This window comes from Zosterops lateralis (genome assembly GCF_965231275.1).
Source record: "Zosterops lateralis genome assembly, chromosome: 24".
NCBI lineage: Eukaryota > Metazoa > Chordata > Aves > Passeriformes > Zosteropidae > Zosterops > Zosterops lateralis.
This window is the reverse complement of record NC_139784.1, coordinates 7,340,988-7,359,876: the sequence shown is the minus strand read 5'-3', so window position 1 is coordinate 7,359,876 and position 18,889 is coordinate 7,340,988. Positions and strand designations below refer to the sequence as shown.

Sequence of the window (18,889 nt, the reverse complement as noted above, 5' to 3'; positions counted from 1 at the left end):
ACGTGCCAGACCCTGTCACTGTCCCCCCAGCCTGGGGAATGGAGGGGAGGGGGAGGGCAGAGAGTGGGGACAAGGGGGGGACACGGACACGGACACGGGTGGGACACACGGACACGGGTAGGACACGCGGACACGGCAGATGGGGACAGGACGTGGGCACAGAGGTGACAGGTCACCGTGGCGCACAGAGAGGTGACAGGTGAGACAGGACACAGAAATGGCACGTGGCAGGTGGGACAGGGAGCCACGGGACAGGGACAGGGATGGGACACACATGAAGGCACAGATGTCACACACACGGAGACACAGGACATGGATGTCACACACACAAGGACATGAACACAGATGTCACACACAGCCATGGCACAAGGACTTGGACATGGACAGGGATGTCACACACAAGGACAGGGCCACAGGTGTCACACACACGGAGACACAGGACACGGATGTCACACACACAAGGACAGGGAATGGACAGGGATGTCACACACATGAGGACACAGGGACACAGATGTCACACTCAGCCATGACACACAACCCTGCCCTGACACCTCGGGGTGTGACAGTGGGACCCGGGGACATCAACCCCAGCCGGGGACACAAACACGGCCCAGGGGACAAACCCCACGGCCCTGGGGACAAACCCCACGAGCCACCCGCGGGGGACATTGGAGGGGACGGACACCCCCACAGCCAGAGCTGCCTCAGTTTCCCCAGGCGGGGCACGGAGCCGCCGCCACGTCCCTGTCCCCTCATCCCCGCCAGCGCCATCGAGCGCTGTCACCTCCCCCAGGACGGATGAGGTGGCCTTTGCAGGGACATCAATCCCGGGTGGATTAATTAAGGAACAATCACCGGCTCGGGCGGGGGGAAACTGAGGCACGGGGGCGGGGGACACCAAAGGCACCAAAGTGGGGACAAGGGGCAGAAAGGGGGTCCCAAAAAACCCTGGGATGGTCCCACCCAAATACAGCCGCTTCTCCGGCCAGGGAGGGGACACTGGGGGATGTCACCAGCCTGGCCAGGGGGACACGGGGGGGACACTGGGGGATGTCACCGGCCTGGCCAGAGGGGACACGGGGGGGACACTGGGGGATGTCACCGGCCTGGCCAGGGGGACACGGGGGGGACACGCTCCCCACTCCCTGCCCCGCTTGTCACCCCGGTTGTCGCTCTGTTTGTCACCCCGTTGTCACCGCGGCTGGTGGCGGTGCCAGGGACTGTCCCCCGTGGCGTGGCCGCGCTGTGACACCGCCCGGCCCGAGGGGACACGGGCGGGGGGTCCCGGCAGCTCCAGGAGGGGGGAGAGACCCCCGCAGGGCCCCCCCTTCCCCCCCCCGGGCCAGGACCTGGGACCCAGCACGGCCACAATGTCACCGCGGTGTCACAAATGTCCCCAAGGCGAGGCCGGGGGGGGTCGGGGCGGCCCCCAGCCCCCCGGGCAGGGGGAGGCGGCTCTTTCTGCCCCATTTATCCCGCTGACGGCAAACAGAGATTTTCCAAAGGTCACAGGATGGCTCTGCCGGAGCGGGGGGGGGGCGGCACCCCCGGGGACAGGACAGGGCAGGGGAGGGGTCCCCCCTGAGCGCCCCCAACTCTCTAAAGGCGGTGAGGAGGAAAAGGAGGGTCTGGGGGGGATTGAGGGGTTGGAGCCCCCCGGGGGGTCCTGGGGAGGGGGTGGGGGGGGATGAGGAGCCGCGGCCCCCCCGAGCAAACAGGGCTCTGCCGCCTGCGCGGGTTTTATGGCCCCGGTTCCGCCGGAGGCGCATTAGGGCCCCCCGGAGGAAGCCCCTTATCGGAAACCCCTTATCGGAAACCCCTTATCAGCCCCTGTTTGCTTTTCCGGACAGGGCGGGGGGGACAGGGACAGGGACCGGGGGGGACAGGGACACACAGAGCCCGGGGGGGGGACAGGGACACACAGAACCCAGGGAGGGGACAGGGACACACAGAGCCCGGCCCGGGGGGGACACACAGCTCGAGGGGGGACCCTGGGGGTCCCCAGCCCCTCCCTGTGTCCCTCAGGACCCCCAGAAGTGCCACAACACCCCCAGCCCCTCCAGCAGGTCCCCAAAGTGCCCCCCCTGAGCCCCCCAAACTCACATCCCTCCCCAGAGCTGCTCCCCACGAGGGTCCCCCAAAACAGCCCCTCCACCCCAAACTCTGCCCTCCAACCCCCCAAAAATCACCCCCCCCGAATAAATCCCTCCCTCAGACTCCTCTGAAGGAGTTTCCCCCCAAAGCAGCTCTTCCCCCAAACCCAAAACTCCCCAAAAACCTCCTGCACTGCAGCTCCAGGACCCCAAAATCAGGTTTTACCCCCAAAAGCTGCAGCCCCTCACCCCGACCCCCCAAACCCGAGACATTAAACATTTCTCAGCGCATCAGTAAAAATACATTTTTATTTTGAGGGGTGGGCAGAGCAGTGACCCCCCTCAGCGGGGGGACGGAGGAGCCTTGACCACACAGTGGCCACCACCCCCCAGGCCCGAAATTACCAAATATTTACAAACAACACAAAAAAAAAAAAAAAAAAAAAATCTCCCCCAAGGAATAAATAACAGCGCTCCTTACAAAACCCCATCCCACCCTTTTTTAACCCTTTATTGCCCCCATTCATCCCACACTTTCCCCCCTTTTTCATCCATCCGTGGCCAGGATCACCACGGCGCCGAAAATCCCCACGTTTTGCCCGATGAGCTTCATCTGGTTCCAGAACTCGACCCGGCGCAGGGCGTGCCAGTAGCCCAGGTTGCCGTCGATGAGGAGGATGGCCAGGGGCAGCAGCACGGCCAGGACCTGCGCCGCCGCCCGCACGTAATAACCCGAGAGGAAGGCCAGGGCCAGCAGCCCGTAGAGCAGGAACAGCAGCTGCAGGGCCACCTCGCCCCCCAGGAGGTGGTCCAGGTAAGCCAGGCGGTCCTCGGTGCTGTGCTGGAGGGAGTAGGCCTGTGGGGACAGCGCGGGGACAGTGAGGGGACAGTGGGGGTGTGGGGGGGATTGGGGGGAATGGCAGCGGTTGGTGAGGTTTGTCCCCCAGGGACAGGGGGGACGTGAGGTGTGGTGGCAGTGGGAGCACCCAGAGAGGAGTTCTAGACCAGGGGGATTGGGGGATGAGTGTGGTGACACTGATGACACTGGAAACCATCACCTAAAGCTTCTCCCCCAAGGACAACTGCTGCCCTGGGGACAGCGTGGTGACACTGATAGAAACAATCACCCAAGGCTTCTCCCCTGGGGACAGTGTGGGGTTGGTGTGTGGTGACACTGGTGACATCGATGGAAACATTCACCCAAGGCTTCTCCCCTGGGGACAGTGGGGACCTGCAGTGTGGTGGCACTGGGAACACCCACACAGGAGTTCTAACCCAGGAGGACTGGGGACGAGTGTGGTGACACTGATAGAAACCATCACCCAAGGCTTCTCCCCTGGGGACAGTGTGGGGTTGGTGTGTGGTGACACTGGTGACACTGGAAACCATCACCCAAGGTTTCTCCCCCAAGGACAACTGCTGCCCTGGGGACAGCGTGGGCTCAGAGTGTGGTGACACTGAGGGGACACAGCCCTGTCCCCCCAGGCTCCTGTGCCACCCTGAGGCTCCTTCCAGGGACAATTTGGGGCACTGCCAGCACTGCCCCCAGGGGAACCGTGTCCCCATCCTGTGTCCCCATCCCACAGTGCAGCAGCACAGAGTTGTCCCTACTGTCCCCTGGCCAGCTCCAGCTGTCCCCCACTGTCCTGGCTGTCCCCTGCTGTCCCCAGCTGTCTTGGCTGTCCCCTGGCTGTCCCAAGTGTCCCTCACTGTCCCCAGCTGTCCCCTGGCCATCTCCAACTCTCCCCTGGCCATCCCCAGCCATCCCCAGCTGTCCCCTGGCTGTCCTCTGGCTGTCTCAAGTGTCCCCCACTGTCCCCAGCTGTCCTCTGGCCATCCCCAGCTCTCCCCAGGCTGTCCCCAGCCATCCCCAGCTGTCCTCGACTGTCCCCTGGCTGTCCCCAGCCCTCCCGGACCTGGCAGATGAGGTAGATGCCCAGGAACACCTGTCCCGTGGACTGCAGGGAGCGGCTGCGGGGTTTTTGCCGGTAGAGCTCCCCGGCGCCGCTGGCCAGGATCAGGAAGCCGCCGATGATGGCGATGGTCCTCGAGTACATCCGCACCTGCAGGGGAGGGGACAGGGTCCCTCAGCCACGCCCCTCGGGGGGCGGGCCTTGGGGAGGTGATCAGGGAAAACCTGATTATCAATAGGATTGCTGAGCAAAAGGGTCTGAGAATGTGAAACCTGTGATCGGAATGTGTTGGAGTCCAGGGCATCCCTCTGGGCGCCCTGGAGGGTCACAGAGCTCGGTAGAGAGGCCTGGGACCCCAAAAAGAGGGCCTGGGGTCTGTGCAGGGGGGTCTGGGGTCTGTCCAGGAGGGTCTGGGGTCTGTGCAGGGGGGTCTGAGGTCTGCCCAGGGGGGTCTGGGGGCGGTCCAGGAGGGTCTGGGGTCTGCCCATCAATCTCAGGGGAAACCATTGATCCCGGAGAGGGGGCCGGGGGGATCCACCGATCCTGGGGGGGTGGAGGGTGGGGGGATCCATTGATCCTGGGGGGATCCATCAATCCCGGGGAGGGGCCCGGAGAGGATCCATCAATCCATCCTGGGGGGGATCCACTGATCCATCCTGGGGGAAACCATCGATCCCAGGGAAGGGCCCAGGGGGGATCCACTGATCCATCCCGGGGGGATCCATCAATCCCGGGGAGGGGCCTGGGGGGGATCCATTGATCCCAGGGAAACCATCGATCCATCCCAGGGGGATCTATCCAGGGGGGATCCATTGATCGATCCTGGGGGAAACCATCGATCCCGGGGGGTTCCATCGATCCATCCCAGGGGTCTCCACCGATCCACCCCGGGGGTCTCACCTTGAGCCAGTCCCCGTAGTGGACGTGGCCGCCCACGTGGGCAGCGTAGGTGGCCACGGCGAGCTGCAGGGCGGCCCCCAGGGCGAACCAGCGCCGCTTCACCCCGAACGACATGAAACTGGCACAGAGCACGGCCACGCCCATGTCCACGTACAGGTACGGCACGGGGATGTCGGGTTTGCTGTGGGGCAGGGGGGACAGGGGTCAGTGTGGGGTTAGCGAGGGGTGTGGGGCAGAGACAGGGCTGTTCCTGCCCCATGGAGCCCCTCATTGCTGCTCTGGCCCCTTCCCCAGACCCCAAACCCCCCTCCAGCCCCCAGCACTGCCCGTGTCCCCCCTCAGCCCCGTCAGCAGCTCCCTGACCCCAAACTCCACCTGTCCCAGCCCCACTGAGGCTCACCTGTCCCAGCCCCACACGAATCTAGGGGACCCCACAGCTGCCCCACACTTCAGCAGCCTCACAGACACCTCTGGGTTCTTCCAGCTGCCCATAACCACCCCCAGCCCCTTCCAGTCCCCAAAACCAGCCCGAGCCTTTCACAGCCCCCCATAACCACCCTGGGCTCCCCCAGCCCCACAGAGCCCCACAGCCCCCCATAACCAGCCCCAGCCCCACAGCACCCCGGGCTCCCCCAGCCCCGCAGCTCCCCATAACCACTCTGGGCTCCCCCCGCCCCTCATGGCCCTACAGCCCCCCATAACCCCCGCAGCCCCTCACGGCCCCACATCACCCCATAACCAGCCCCTTCCAGTCCCCCATAACCCCCCCCAGCCTCTCACAGCCCCACACAGCCCCCTATAACCCCCCCAGCCCCTCTCGGCCCCACAGGCACCTCTGACCTCCCCGCTCCCGGCCCCACAAACCCTCCCAGGCCCGTCCCAGGCCCGGGCTCCCCACATCACTCCCTGTCCCGCCCCTCCCCGGGCGCGCACCGGCGCAGGTCGGCGCGCTCGGCGCAGAGCAGGAGGCCGCTGAAGCAGTGCCAGAAGGGGAAGCGGGTGAGCAGGACGCCGCCGCCCGCCGTGAGCAGCCGCAGCGCCCGCCGCCTCCACCCGCGGCCCGCCGCCATCACCGGGCCGTCCCGCCGGAAGTGCCGCGCCGGAAGTGCCGCCTTGCCGACCAATCAGCGCCTCCCGGTAAAAAGCCACGCCCCCTAGAGCAAACCACGCCCTTTTAATGGCGCTCCCTCATCCCCGCTGTTGAAACGGCGCTCGGTGACCCAAAGCCGCGTCCCGGATCCGGATCCGCCGCTCCTACCGAGCCTTAATCCCGCTCCAGGCCGCGCCCGCTCCCTCAGACCGCGGCTCTGCCAGCGAAACCCCTCCCTTTCCCTAAACGGCGCCAATCAATCAAACCAACCAATCGGAATGGCCCTACCAAGCCCCGCCCCCAGTAAAGCCACGCCCCATCGGGGTGTATAGTAATCACGCCCTTAGGCCACGCCCACTCCTTAGGCCACGCCCCTCATTGATTACAACTATCAGTCCTTAAGCCACGCCCGCTCCCTTAGGCCACGCCCCTGGCCACGCCCCCATTGAGCCCCCACAGACTCCGGTGATGGTTAAAAAAATTTCGGGTTTTTATTGTTTTTTTTGCTAAACAAGACTAAAAAATTTTCCTTTTTTTTTTTTCTTTTTTTTTAAATTTTTTTTTTAACTTTAACTTTTCCTAAAGGCAGGGCTTGAATTGTTTTGAGTTTGATCTGCTTTATTTTTTTCTTTAATAATTAAAAGAAAACAAAATAACAAAAAAAAAAAAAAAAAGGAAATAAAACGGGGAGGGGGAGGATCGTGGCAAAAAAAAAAATTAAAATTAAGAAAAAAATTTAAAAATTAAATGAAAAAGGGAAAAAAAAATTTAAAAGCATAAAAGAAATGGGGGGTAAAAACCCCAAATCCAGGTTCTGGCTGCTCCCAGGGGGGTGTTAAAGGGATTTTTTGCCACGACCCTGCTAAAAGCAGACAAATATTTAAAGAACATTTTAATATATATTCATATATATATTTAAAGATAAGAAAAATAAGACTAATTCAAGCCTTGCCCTGTGCAAACAAAATTAAAACGAGACCACGTTGGTCACAAAGGTCCCAGCTTGGCCACCACAGTCAGCTCGTTACCTTTATTTTCTGGGGGGTTTTTTTGGGGGGGAAGAGGGAGGCAGGAATTGGGAGGAAAAAGAGGAAAAAAAAAAGCCCAAAAAATAAAATTAACAGAGTCTGACCGGCTGGAGGGAGAAAACCATGGCAGGAAAAAAAAAATAAAACCAAAACTCTGTTAGTCAAGTAATGAGTGAGGAGCTTTAAATTATTCTCTTGTTGTTGTTTTTTTTTCTTCTCTCGTTCGTTTTTAAAGTTCTAAAGTTTGGAATTGGTTGAGATTTCCCCAAAAAAAACCAAAACAAAATAACCAAAAAAAAAAAAAAAAAAAAAAAAAAAAAAAAAAGGAAATAAAAGTTTGATGGTGCCACCTCTGGGGAGGGGACACAAAGGGGACAAGGTGAGTGAGCCCGGGGGTGGCCTCAGGATGACAGGGACGTGTCCTTCTGTGTCTGCTGTGCTTGTGAACGCTGCAGGACCTTCTGGCTTTCCACGTCCCGGAAGTGTTTCTCCACCTGGAGGGGAAAAGAGGGGGAAAAGAGGAGTTTGGGGAGGGAATGGTGGCCCAGAGGGGCTGGGGAACACCAGGACGGGGCTGGGGAAGACCCAGGAGGGGCTCAAGAACCTCAAGACAGGGTGGAAGAACCTCAGGAGGGGATGGGGAAGCCCAGGATGGGCTGGGGAATCTCAGGATGGGCTGGGAGAACCTCAGGAGGGGCTGGGGAAACCTCAGGAGGGGCTGGGGGAGCCCCAGGATGGAATGAGGAACATCAGGATGGGCTGAAAGAACCTCAGGATGGGATGGGGAACATCAGGGTGGGATGGGGGAGCCTCAGGAGGGGCTGGAGAACCTCAAGACAGGGTGGAAGAACCTCAGGATGGGATGGGGAACATCAGGAGGGGCTGGGGAAACCCCAGGATGGGCTGGAATAACCTCAGGAGGGGCTGGGGAAAACCCAGGAGGGGCTGGGGGAGCCCCAGGATGGACTGGAGAACCTCAGGATGGACTGGAGAAGCCCCAGGACGGGTCCCAGGTGTCCCCAGGGAGGTGACACCCACCAGGTCTTTGCAGTGTCCCCATCCCCTGCTCAGCATTTTGAACAAACAACCCAAGAAAAGGTGGGAGGGGGATCTGGAGAGGGGAGGGGACACCCAGGACAGCCAGAAGCCCACCCCAGGAATGTCCCCAGGGCAGTGTCTGTCCCCAGCAGTGTCCCCAGGGCAATGTCCCCTGGGCAGTGTCTGTCCCCAGGGCAGTGTGTGTCCCCAGGAATGTCCCCAGGGCAGTGTCCCCCCTCAGGAATGTCCCCAGCAGTGTCTCCAGGGCAGTGTCCCCCCCAGCCCTCACTCACTATTTTGCGTACGTGGCTCAGGGCGCTCCCCTCTTTGCCTTTGCAGTTTTCCACCTGGTATGGAGGGGCAATGACAACTTCTTCCATCACAACTATGTTCTTCTCCTGCCATTTACAGTCTTTAATGCTGAGGAGAGGGATAAAAACGTCAGGGGAATGGCTCCTGGCCTGGGAAAGGCACCAAAATGTCCCCCAGGGTGGGGCTGTGTCACACTGAGGGGGCAAAGGGTCACTCTGGTCACTCCAGTGTCCAGTTGGAGAGGGGGGGGATGTGCTAGAGAGGGTGGGGGGCAGGCAGGGGGCTCATCCTGCACAGCCCAGGACAGCCCAGGGCAGCTCAGGACACAGCAGAGCCTCCCACAGCAAACCTGAGGGACTCAGGAATGGAAATCCCCAAAAAAAGGGGTGTGGGGACCCCCCAGGTGGGGAATGGGGATCTCCAGGTGGGAGGGACTGGGGACCCCCCAGGTGGGAGGGACTGGGGACACTGGGGAGCCCCAAGGGAGGACTGGGGACCCCCCAGGTGAGGACTGGAGACTCTCAGTGGGCACTGGGGACCCCCAGGTGGGCACTCACGTCTTATGGATAGTCTGGAAGAGCTGCTGCCCCTCCAGGGAGACACCAGCACTAATTGCATACGCCTGGCTCATCTTCTCCTCCTTCTCCGTCCGCGCTTTGTTGGCGAGCTGGGGACACACAGGGGACAGGGGGCTGTGAGGGGGCTCTGGGGACATTCAGGGACACACAGGGGACAGGGGGCTGTGAGGGGGCTCTGGGGACATTCAGGGACACACAGGGGACAGGGGGCTGTGAGGGGGCTCTGGGGACATTCAGGGACACACAGGGGACAGGGGGCTGGGCTGGGGGCACTGGGGACATTCAGGGACACACAGGGGACAGGGGGCTGGGCTGGGGGCTCTGGGGGGCTCTGTCCTCCTCAGCCCACCCTCAATTCCTGTTCTCAGACACCCTCACCACTCCGAGAGATTTGGGGGTGGTGGTGACAAGGGGCTCCAGAGGAGAAATGGATCAGCTGGGCAGCTCCAGGCCCTGGATTTGAGAATTCCAAAGAGTTCCAGGGGAAAAATGGATCAGCCCCTGGATGTGAACATTCCAAGGAATTCCAGAGGAAATGGATCATCCCTGCAGCTCCAGCCCCTGGATGTGAATATTCCAAGGAGCTCCAGGGGAAAAATGGATCAGCCCTGAAGCTCCAACCCCTGGATTTGAGCACCCCAAGGAATTCCAGCCGCCTGGATTTGAGCACCCCAAGGAGCTCCAGGGCTGCCCTGCACACTCCTCATGAATGGATGAGTCACTCCCCTGCTCCCTCAGGGTTCAGTGATGGAACTGGCAGCGCCAGGAGAGGAGGAGGGACAGTGAGGGCACCAAGGGCTGTGCCAGGGCCACCAAGGGCCACCAAGGGCCAGGCCAAGGCCACCAAGGGCTGTGCCAGGGTCACCACGGGCTGTGCCAGGGCCACCAAGGGCCAGGCCAAGGCCACCAAGGGCTGTGCCAGGGTCACCACGGGCTGTGCCAGGGCCACCAAGGGCCAGGCCAAGGCCACCAAGGGCTGTGCCAGGGCCACCAAGGGCTGTGCCAGGCCCCCCTCAGGTCCAGGGTGGCCCCTTTATCCCATTTGGGTGCCACAAGGCTGGAGGGGATCAAGAGAATCCCTCCAAAATATGCCTGGAGTGGGACTGCAGGGCTGTGCCCGGGTCCTTTGGGGAGTGTCACCCCTCTGGGTGTCCCTAAAGTCCCCAAATTTGGTCACCTTCTCTTTCCTTCACACCGCTAGGAGTGGGCAGGGATGTCATTCCCAGGAGGGATGAAAAGGAATTCCTCGGAATTCCACATCTTTACCACTCCTGTCCACCCCAAAATGCCAAAATCTAGACCCCAAAACAGCATCATCCAGACCCCAGATGCCACCAGTTAGAGCCAAACTAAAAAAAGTCAGGCTCAAAATCCAGGCTCCAAAACAAGATCCTCTTAGACCCCGAAAATAACAAAAATTCAGGTCCCCAAATGCCCAAAATCTAAACAGAAAATCCTGGCCCCAAAACCCAGGCCCTAAACACCAAAACTCCAGACCTTAAACCCAAGAAAATCCTGGCCCCAAACCCACCCAAAACCCAGGCCCTAAATGCCAACAACCCAGACCTTAAACCCAACAAAATCCTGGCCCCAAACTGATAAATCCAGACCCAAACTGCCAAACCCCAGAGCCAGGATGGAGCTCCAGGTCCCCAAATGCCCAAAATCTAAATGTAAAATCCTGGCCCCAAACCCACCCAAAAATCCTGAGCCCAAAATCCTGGCCCCAAAACCACCCAAAATCCAGGCCCTAAACACCAAAACTCCAGACTTTAAACCCAACAAAATCCAAGCCCCAAACTGATAAACCCAGCCCCAAATTACCAAACCCCAGAGCCAGGCTGTGACTCTGCCGATCCCACTGGCTCCCTGTGGATCCCTGCAGGATTCCTGTGGCTCCCTGTGGATCCCTGTGGCTCCCTGCAGGACCCCCATGGGAAAAGGGGCTCTCTCACCTTGCTGACGTTGAGGGAGGCTAAAGGGGGAGGCGTTTCCGTGCGGTCGTTGATTATTTCCACCTCTGACACGTACTGTAGGTTGACGAGCAGGATGTCTGCGTGGTTGGGCTTCCCACTGGAAGAGGGGCATTCTGGAGGGGAAGGGGTTAAGGGAAATAAAGCCACAGAGAGGTTTTTTAAAGTCCAGGGGATGGTTGGGGTTTGTGGGAAGTTCCTCTGTTTCCTTTGGTGATGTTTGGGGTAATTGGGGATCACAATGGGGGGATCTTGTGGGGCTGAGACTGGTCTGGCTCCAAATCCAGATTGAGTTTTCTGTGCTGGTCACAAAAGCACCCAAAATCCTGGCCCCAAATCACCCAAAATCCAGGCCCCAAATCACCCAAAATCCTGGCCCCAAATCACCCAAAATCCAGGCCCCAAAAGCACCCAAAATCCAGGCCCTAAATACCAAAAATCCAGACCCAAACCCATCCAAAATCCTGGCTCTAAATGCCACAAGTCCAGACCCTAAACCCAACAAAATTCAAGCCCCAAAAGCCAAATTCCAGACCTTAAACCCACCCAAAATTCAAGCCCCAAACTGATTAATCCAGAGCCCAAACTGCCAAAATCCCAGAGCCCAAATCACCAAACCCCAAAGCCAGGATGGAACTCCAGGTCCCCAAATGCCCAAAATCTAAATATAAAATCCTGGCCCCAAAATCCAGGCCTCAAACAAAATTCAAGCCCCAAACCCACCCAAAATCCAGGCCCCAAATGCCAAAAATCCAGACCCAAAACCACCCAAAATCTGGGCTCTGGATTTCCCCCTGGCCTGAAGAAGCACCACCAAATTTATGGTTTTTTTCCCCACCAAAACTCTTTCCTTTTGCCTCCCCTGGGAGCAATTCCCTGCTCTGGAGGGAATTCCCAGGACAAGGGACACACAGAGTCTGTTATTGGTATTTCTGTTGTGAATGAGAACAGCAACTCCCTCAAAAAAAATAAAAAAAAAAGAAACAAAAAACACTCAACCCTTTCCAGAGGCGACAGAAATTCCTGCACAATTCCTGTGCTCCCTTTCCTCAGAATTCCACGATTTTTAGGTCTGAGGATGGATGGAAAAGCTGGATTTTTGGGAAGAGCCAGAAAGGGCTCAGCCCTCTGTGGGGCACAGAGAGACCTGTTGGATCCTGTGGGATTTTCCTGCTGCCCCTAAAGGGATCTGGGAGTTCCCAACATTTCCTGTTGCACTTCCCACAGTCCCAAAATCCTCTCCCAGCTCCTCATTCCCTGCAGAATCCACCCCTGGAACCCCAAAAACTTTCTCTCTGCTGCTTTTCCAACAGCTTTTGGCTTTTTCCAGTCCCTGAAAATTCCAAATAAACCCATATTTGTGTGTGTTTATAGTGGGGAGGGCAGGGAACACCCCACTGGCCCCAGAATTCCCCAATCCCCCTCTGTAGGATCACTCACCCCATTGCAGGGGTCCTCAATCCCCCCCAAAAAATCTCCAGGATGTCACAGTCACCCCAATTCACCCCAAAAATGGGGGTTCTCTGTCCTCCCCAAAAAAACCTTCCAGGATGTCACAGTTCCCCCTCAATTCACCCCAAAAATGGGGGTTCTATCTCCCCCCCATTTCTCCCCCAAAAAATAACTCCAGGATACCACAGACACCCCTATTCTCCCCAAAAATGGGGGTTCTCTGTCTCCCCATTCAGCCCAGTACAGGGGTCCCCAATCCCTCCAAAAAACCTCTTTATAACACAGGGTCCCTCAGTCCCTCCATTCACCTCATACAGGCTCCCCAAACCCCCCAATCCCCCCAACACAACCCTCCTCATTTTCCCCAAAAAAACTCCCTATAGGACACCCCAAATCACAGGACAGGGCTCCTTACTGCCCCCTCAAAAAAAACTACAGGAAACCACAGTCTCCGCCAATTCTCCCCAAAAAATGGGGGTTCTCTGTCCCCCCATTCAGCCCAGTACAGGATCCCCAATCCCCCCAACACAACCCTCCTCATTCTCCCAAAAAACCCCTACAGGACCCCCCAAATCCCACTCCAGGCCTCCTCGATTCCCCCCAAAAGTTCTTTATAACACAGGGTCCCTCAGTCCCCCCATTCACCTCATACAGGCTCCCAAATTCCCCCAATTCCCCCCAAAACAACGCTCCTCATTCTCCCCAAAAACCTCCCTATAGAACTCCCCAAATCCCACTCCAGACCCCTCAACCCCCGATCCCCCCGCGCCCCCCAATCCCCCCCCACAAAACTCTCTCTCCAATCCCCCCCCCTAAACCCTCCCCACTCCTCTCTACCCTCAGAGGGTCTCCCCAAACCCCCCCAAACCCCCTCAGACCCCTCCCCATCACCGCCCACCCTGATCCCCTCACACTCCCCTCCCCATCGGGCGGGCCGCAGAGGCCCGAACGGGCCTCAACCGTGGCCGGCACCGGCTCGGCGATGCTCGGGGCGGGTGGATACTGAGCGCCAGCATCTTGCTGGGGTAGTCGAAGGCGACGACCTCGCCCTGGAGGCGCTGCTCCTGGCAGGTGCGGCAGGACACCTGGCTGCCCACGCTGAAGTACTCGCCCGGCGCCGCCATCTTGTCCGCCCGCAGCGCCCGCGGCTCCGCTCAGCCTCGGCCAGGCGCGGCGGAGGGGGCGGGGCTTAGCAGCCAGCGAGGGCGGGGATTGGCGCTCCGCCCCGCCGATCCGCTCCGCCCCGCTGTTTGATTGGGCGGAGGGGAGGTGAGGGCGCGCGGTTTGGCCCCGCCGAGCCGCCGTAGCGCGCGGTGAGCGATGGGAAGTGTAGGCGGAAGAGGGAGCTGAGAGCGGCGGGCGGGAGGTTTTTGGGGGGTCCCCGGGATGGAGCCCCCCCCTCAGGTACCTCCCGCCGGTACCGGGGGGGTTCGGGGGGTCAGGGGGGCTCTGAGGAGGGTCAGGGGGTTCAATGGGAACAGGGAGGCCGCGGGGGGGAGGTGGGGACAGCCCAGGGAGGCCTCGGGCCTCAGAGCTCAGAGAGAGGCCCTGAGGGGGCCCGGGGGCCGCTTTGGGACACCGGGGGGACCCCAAAAACACCCCGGGAAAACTCCAGGGAGACCCCAAAAACACCCCGGGAAAACTCCAGGGAGACCCCCAAAAACAGCCAGGGAAAACTCCAGGGACACTCTAGGGAGACCCCAAAAACACCCAGGGAAAAGTCCAGGGGGACTCCAAAAACACCAGGGAAAATTCCAGGGGGACCCAAAAAAACCACCCACGGGAACCCCAAAAACAGCCCAGGGAAGACTCCAGGGACACCTCCCAGCCCCATTCCCAGTGAATTCCAGAGGGGATGGAAATGAATGGGGAAATGGAATTAAATGGGGAAAAATAATAGAATTAAACGAGGAAAAAATGGAATTAAATGGGGAAAAACTGAATGAAACGGGGGAAGAAATGGAACTAAATGAGGGGGAAAAGGGAATTAAAGAGGGGAAAAATTTAATTAAATGGGAAAAATAATAGTATTAAATGGGAAAAATGGAATTAAATGGGGAAAAAATGGAGTTAAATGGGAAAAAAATTGGAATGAAATGGGAGAAAACGTCAGGGAAGGGAATGAAATGGGGGAAAGAATGGAAAGAAATGGAAAACGGGATGAAATTGTGAAAAAAATGGGGGGAAAAAGGAAAAAATGAGGAAAAAGGGAAAAAATTGTGAAAAAATGGGGGGAAAATGTGAAAATGGGAAAAAAATGGGAAAAAGGGGAAAAAAGAGAGGGAAAATGGGTGAAAATGGGAAAAATGTGAAAAAAATGAATAAAATGGGGAAAAAATGGGGAATAAAATGGGAAAAAATAGGGGAAAAATGTGAAAGAAAAGGGAAAAAATGGGAAAAATGGGGGGAAATGAGATAAAAAGGAAAAAATGGAGGAGGAAAAGGGGAAAAATGGGGGAAGGGGGGAAAATGGGAAAAAATGTGAAAAAAGGGAAAAAATGGGGAAAGATATGAAAAAAAAGGAAATAAAAGGGAAAAAAATGGGAAAAAAAGAAAAATGTAAAAAAATGTGGAAAAAAGGGGGGGAAATGTGAAAAAAAAGGGAAATAAGGGGTAAAATTGGGATAAAAAATGGAAAAAATGGGGAAAAACAAACACAAGGGGATAAAAAAAAAAAAAGGATAAAAAACCGGAACAGAATCAAACCAACAGACAAACAACATAAAAAAAACCCACCAGAAGAAAAAAAAATTAAATTAATTTTTAAACCGGCAGATAAACAAGATTAAAAAAAAAAAAAAAAAAAAAAAAAAGGACAAACAGAAAAAATAATTGAAATTAATTTTTAAGCATCCTAAGCAAAACCTGCTGTGTCCTCTTGTCCCACCCCAGGGCAGCGCCATGGACGCCCTGCACGAGGCCGGGATCCGCGCGGCCGTGGCCCTGCAGGCCGGGCCCCCCTGGCTGGAGCAGTTCTGGCTTTTCCTCACGTCCCACCTGGAGCCCAAGTCCATCTACACCGTGTGTTTCCCCCTGGCCCGGGGGCTGGACGGGCACGTCTCGGCCATGGTGCTCTGGGTGGCCCTGGTGGCCGAGTGGGTCAACGTGGTCTTCAAGTGGTGAGTGGACAGGGGAAAGGGGTGTGCTCTGCTCCCTGCTGATGGAACTCCCGGGCTGAAATTCCCTATTCTCCTTGTTTTCCCTGTTTTCCCTGCTCCTTGCTCCCTGCTGATGGAATTCTGGGGTGAGATTCCTTGTTTTCCCTGTTTTCCCTGCTGATAGAATTCCCAGGCTGAGATTCCCTGTTTTCCCTGTTTTCCCTGCTCCCTGCCACTGGAATTCTGGGCTGAGATTTCCGGGCTGCTCTCCCCAGCTCTCTGGGCTATTGTCTCCTCTATCCTTGGCTGTTGTCCCCTCCATCCCTGGCCGCTGTCCCCTCTATCCTTGGCTGTTGTCCCCTCCATCCCTGGCCGCTGTCCCCGGGGTTCTCCAGGCCGTTATCCCCGGGCTCTCTGGGCTATTGTCCCCTCTATCCTTGGCCGTTGTCCCCTCCATCCCTGGCTGTTGTCCCCGGTTCTGTGGGTCGCTGTCCCCGGGTTCTCTGGGCTGTTGTCCCCGGTTCTCCAGGCTGCTCTCCCTGGGCTCTCCGGGCCGTTTTCCCCAGGCTCTCCTGGCTGCTGTCCCCTCCATCCCTGGCCGTTTTCCTCGGGCTCTCTGGGCTGCTCTCCCCGGCTCTCCGGGCTGTTGTCCCCTCCATCCCTGGCTGTTGTCCCCTCCATCCCTGGCCGCTGTCCCCTCCATCCCTGGCCGCTGTCCCCGGGCTCTCCGGGCCGTTTTCCCCGGTTCCCCAGGTCCCTGTCCCGGTCCCCGGGCCCGGCCGCCCCTCTCATCGCTGTCCCCGCCCGCAGGTTCCTGTTCGGAGAACGCCCGTACTGGTGGGTGCACGAGTCGGGTCTGTCCCGCCGCCAGCAGCTCCCGCTGCGCCAGTTCCCGGTGACCTGCGAGACCGGCCCGGGTGAGTCACCGGGGCAGCCCCGGGAGCCCCCTCCCTGCGGGAATTGGGGAAAAGCCATCCCTGAGCAGCGGGAGAGGGTTGGGGGTTTGATATTCCCGGTTTTTCTCCTCTGGGACATGATCCCGCTGTGTTTTATCCCGCAGGGAGCCCCTCGGGGCACTGCATGATCCTGGGGGCGGCCCTGTGGCCCATCGTCACCGCCCTGAGCAAAGGAATGTCCAGGTACACCCAGAGGTGAGTCTGGGGGGACAGAGGGGTGGGACGTGGGGCAGGACCCGCGGGGAGCAGGCAGGGTCACTCCCAGGGTGGAAAACCATCCTTTGGAAGCTTCCAGAGCTGCTGTGGGGGGAGAGAGGGGTGGATGTGGAGGGTGATGAGGGTCAGGATCCATCCCCTGCCAGCACACAGCACAGGGGGCACATCCCTCCCTGGAAAAGGCTGTGAGGCCCCCCATAACGCCTCCCTAGCACTTTTTCTTGCCTCCTTCACCTTTGCTTTCCCCATTCCCTTCCAGCCGGGCGCTGAGGCTGATCCCATTCCTTGTTTACATCCTCCTGCTGGTGGCCATGGGGCTCTCCCGGGTCTTTGTCCTGGCCCATTTCCCCCACCAGGTGGTCAGCGGTTCCCTGGCAGGTGAGGGGTTTGTCCAGCCCCTTCCCCTTTCCCCGGAGCCCCTTTCCCGGTGCTAATCCCGGTGCCACCCCCCTCCTGTCCCCTCTGCAGGGATGGCTCTGGGCTGGGGGCTGCAGCGGCGCCCCCCTGATTTCCTCAAGTGCCGTTTTTTCCTGGGAACAGCCCTGGGGTTCCTGCTGAGCGCGCTGGCCCTGCACGGGCTGGCCACGGCCGCCGGCCTGGACCTCGACTGGTCAGTGTTTGGGGACAGGGGGACACAGGGGACAGGGCAGGGGGGACAGGGGACACGTGGACAGGGGGGGACAGGGCAGGGGTCCCATGGGGACAGGGGTGTCACAGGGGCTGCCCCAGGCCTCTCCCCACCAGGGGATGATGGGGGGGATCCCCAGGGAACAGCCCTGCAGGCTGGAGGGACGGACCCCCAGGAATCTCCTTCCAGAGCGTTTTTGGGACTGACCCCAGGGCTGGGCTGACCCCCCAGGGCTGACCCCAGGGGGGCTGTGCTGACCCCAGGGGGGCTGTGCTGACCCCACAGGACTGACCCCACGAGAGTGACCCCAGGGGGCTGTGCCAACCCCACAGGACTAACCCCAAGGCTGTTCTAACCCCACAACACCCACCCCAAACCCTTTCCGTGGAGCCGCCACACCCCAAATAACCCCCTCCCTCCCCTCCCCTCCCCTGCACACAGGACCCTCCTCCGCGCCAGCGCCCGCTGCTCGGACCCCTCGTGGCTGCGGCCGGAGACCCGTCCCTGGGCCTCGCTGTGCCGGGTCAGCGGCAGCGCGCTGGGGCTGGGGCTGGCCGCGCTGCGCCCCCTCGGCCCCCGCGCCCACCAGCAGCTGCGGGGGCTGGAGCCGCCGCTGGGCAGCGCCACGCTGGGGCTGCTGGCCCTGGACGTGCTGCACAAGCTGCCCAAGAGCGAGGACACGGCGCTCTGGTACCTCAACGTGGGGGCGCGCTACACGCTGGGGCCGGTGCTGGTGGGGTCGCTGCTGCCGCGGCTCATCCTCACCCTGAGGCGGCTGCGGGCCGCCCCCTGAGCCCCCCAGCGCTGGGGAGGGGGTTTGGGTTGTCCCCAGCCCGGCACGGGGACCCCCGGGTTGAGTGGGGGGTGTCTGTTCTGTTCTTAGTTTATTCTCACACTCCTTTTGTCCAGGGACCCCCAACTCCCTTTCCCCAGGAACCCCCAATTTGAGTAGGGGGTGTCTGTTTTGTTCTCAGTTTATCACATTCCTTTTGTCCCAGAAAGTGAGTAGGGGGTCCTCACTCTTGTCCCAGTTCATCCTTTCTCCGAGGATCCCCAAATTGAGTGGGGGTCCCTGCTCTGTCCCCAGTTCACCCTCACCCTCCTTTTCTCCAGGGACCCCTCAATTGAGTAGGGGGTGTGTTCTCTGTTCTCAGTTTATTCTCACACTCCTTTTCCCCTAGAGACCCCCAAATTGAGTGGGGGGTCCCTGTTCTGTTCTCAGTTCATTCACACACTCCTTTTCTCCAGGGACCCCCAAATTGAGTAGGGGGTGTGTTTTCCGTTTACATTTCATTCACACACTCCATTTGCCCCAGGGACCCCCAAATTGAGTGGGGGGTCCCCACTCCTGTCCCAGTTCATTTTCCCCAGGTCTCTTTCCCCAGAGACCCCGAATTGAGTGGGGGGTCCCCAGTTCTCACACTCCTGTTCCCCCCACCCCCATCGCTTGTCCCGGTTCATTCTCCCCCTGCCCTGCCCCGGGGACCCCTCCCCACCCCAGGGACCCCTCCCCACCCCATCCGGGGGTCTCTCCCCTCCTCCCCGGGGCTCACCCCGAGCTGTGCCCACCCCGGGGGTCTCCAGGCCAGGGACCCCCCCCCCCGGGGATACAGC

General features: G+C 59.1%; 3 protein-coding genes across 4 annotated transcripts; 1 reads left to right on the top strand and 2 right to left on the bottom strand.

Annotated features, from left to right (window-relative positions):
* Nucleotides 1-2,341: 2,341 nt before the first annotated feature.
* TMEM101 (transmembrane protein 101) lies at nt 2,342-6,270 on the bottom strand. 2 transcript variants are annotated; one of them, XM_083877773.1, is made up of 4 exons: nt 5,840-6,270; nt 4,907-5,087; nt 4,010-4,156; nt 2,342-2,949 (listed from the first exon to the last, which is right to left on the bottom strand). In XM_083877773.1, exons 1-4 carry the CDS (start codon nt 5,974-5,976, stop codon nt 2,641-2,643), a joined length of 774 nt encoding a protein of 257 aa, XP_083733899.1. In that variant the 5' UTR covers nt 5,977-6,270; the 3' UTR covers nt 2,342-2,640. The 2 variants fall into 2 exon arrangements, with proteins under 2 accessions (XP_083733899.1, XP_083733900.1); XM_083877774.1 differs by lacking the exon at nt 4,010-4,156.
* A 130-nt stretch (nt 6,271-6,400) lies between these two features.
* LSM12 (LSM12 homolog) lies at nt 6,401-13,517 on the bottom strand. Its single transcript, XM_083877450.1, has 5 exons — nt 13,381-13,517; nt 10,908-11,041; nt 8,932-9,041; nt 8,356-8,482; nt 6,401-7,518 (listed from the first exon to the last, which is right to left on the bottom strand). Exons 1-5 carry the CDS (start codon nt 13,499-13,501, stop codon nt 7,426-7,428), a joined length of 585 nt encoding a protein of 194 aa, XP_083733576.1. The 5' UTR covers nt 13,502-13,517; the 3' UTR covers nt 6,401-7,425.
* A 182-nt stretch (nt 13,518-13,699) lies between these two features.
* G6PC3 (glucose-6-phosphatase catalytic subunit 3) lies at nt 13,700-18,834 on the top strand. Its single transcript, XM_083877400.1, has 7 exons — nt 13,700-13,781; nt 15,270-15,496; nt 16,286-16,392; nt 16,536-16,626; nt 16,907-17,025; nt 17,116-17,261; nt 17,673-18,834. Exons 1-7 carry the CDS (start codon nt 13,764-13,766, stop codon nt 18,066-18,068), a joined length of 1,104 nt encoding a protein of 367 aa, XP_083733526.1. The 5' UTR covers nt 13,700-13,763; the 3' UTR covers nt 18,069-18,834.
* The last annotated feature ends 55 nt before the right edge of the window (nt 18,835-18,889 follow it).

Coding starts and splice junctions, on each gene's coding strand:
- LSM12 (XM_083877450.1), bottom strand. CDS start 13,501: ATGGCGGCGCCGGGCGAGTACTTCAGCGTGGGCAGCCAGGTGTCCTGC. Junction 9,042..10,907: donor CCTCCCTCAACGTCAGCAAG/GTGAGAGAGCCC, acceptor GTGTGTCCCCAG/CTCGCCAACAAAGCGCGGAC. Junction 8,483..8,931: donor TTCCAGACTATCCATAAGAC/GTGAGTGCCCAC, acceptor CCCTCTCCTCAG/CATTAAAGACTGTAAATGGC.
- TMEM101 (XM_083877773.1), bottom strand. CDS start 5,976: ATGGCGGCGGGCCGCGGGTGGAGGCGGCGGGCGCTGCGGCTGCTCACG. Junction 4,157..4,906: donor ACTACGGGGACTGGCTCAAG/GTGAGACCCCCG, acceptor CCTCCCCTGCAG/GTGCGGATGTACTCGAGGAC. Junction 2,950..4,009: donor GCATCTACCTCATCTGCCAG/GTCCGGGAGGGC, acceptor CTGTCCCCACAG/GCCTACTCCCTCCAGCACAG.
- G6PC3 (XM_083877400.1), top strand. Junction 16,393..16,535: donor GACCTGCGAGACCGGCCCGG/GTGAGTCACCGG, acceptor TTTATCCCGCAG/GGAGCCCCTCGGGGCACTGC. Junction 17,262..17,672: donor GCCTGGACCTCGACTGGTCA/GTGTTTGGGGAC, acceptor TGGAGCCGCCAC/ACCCCAAATAACCCCCTCCC.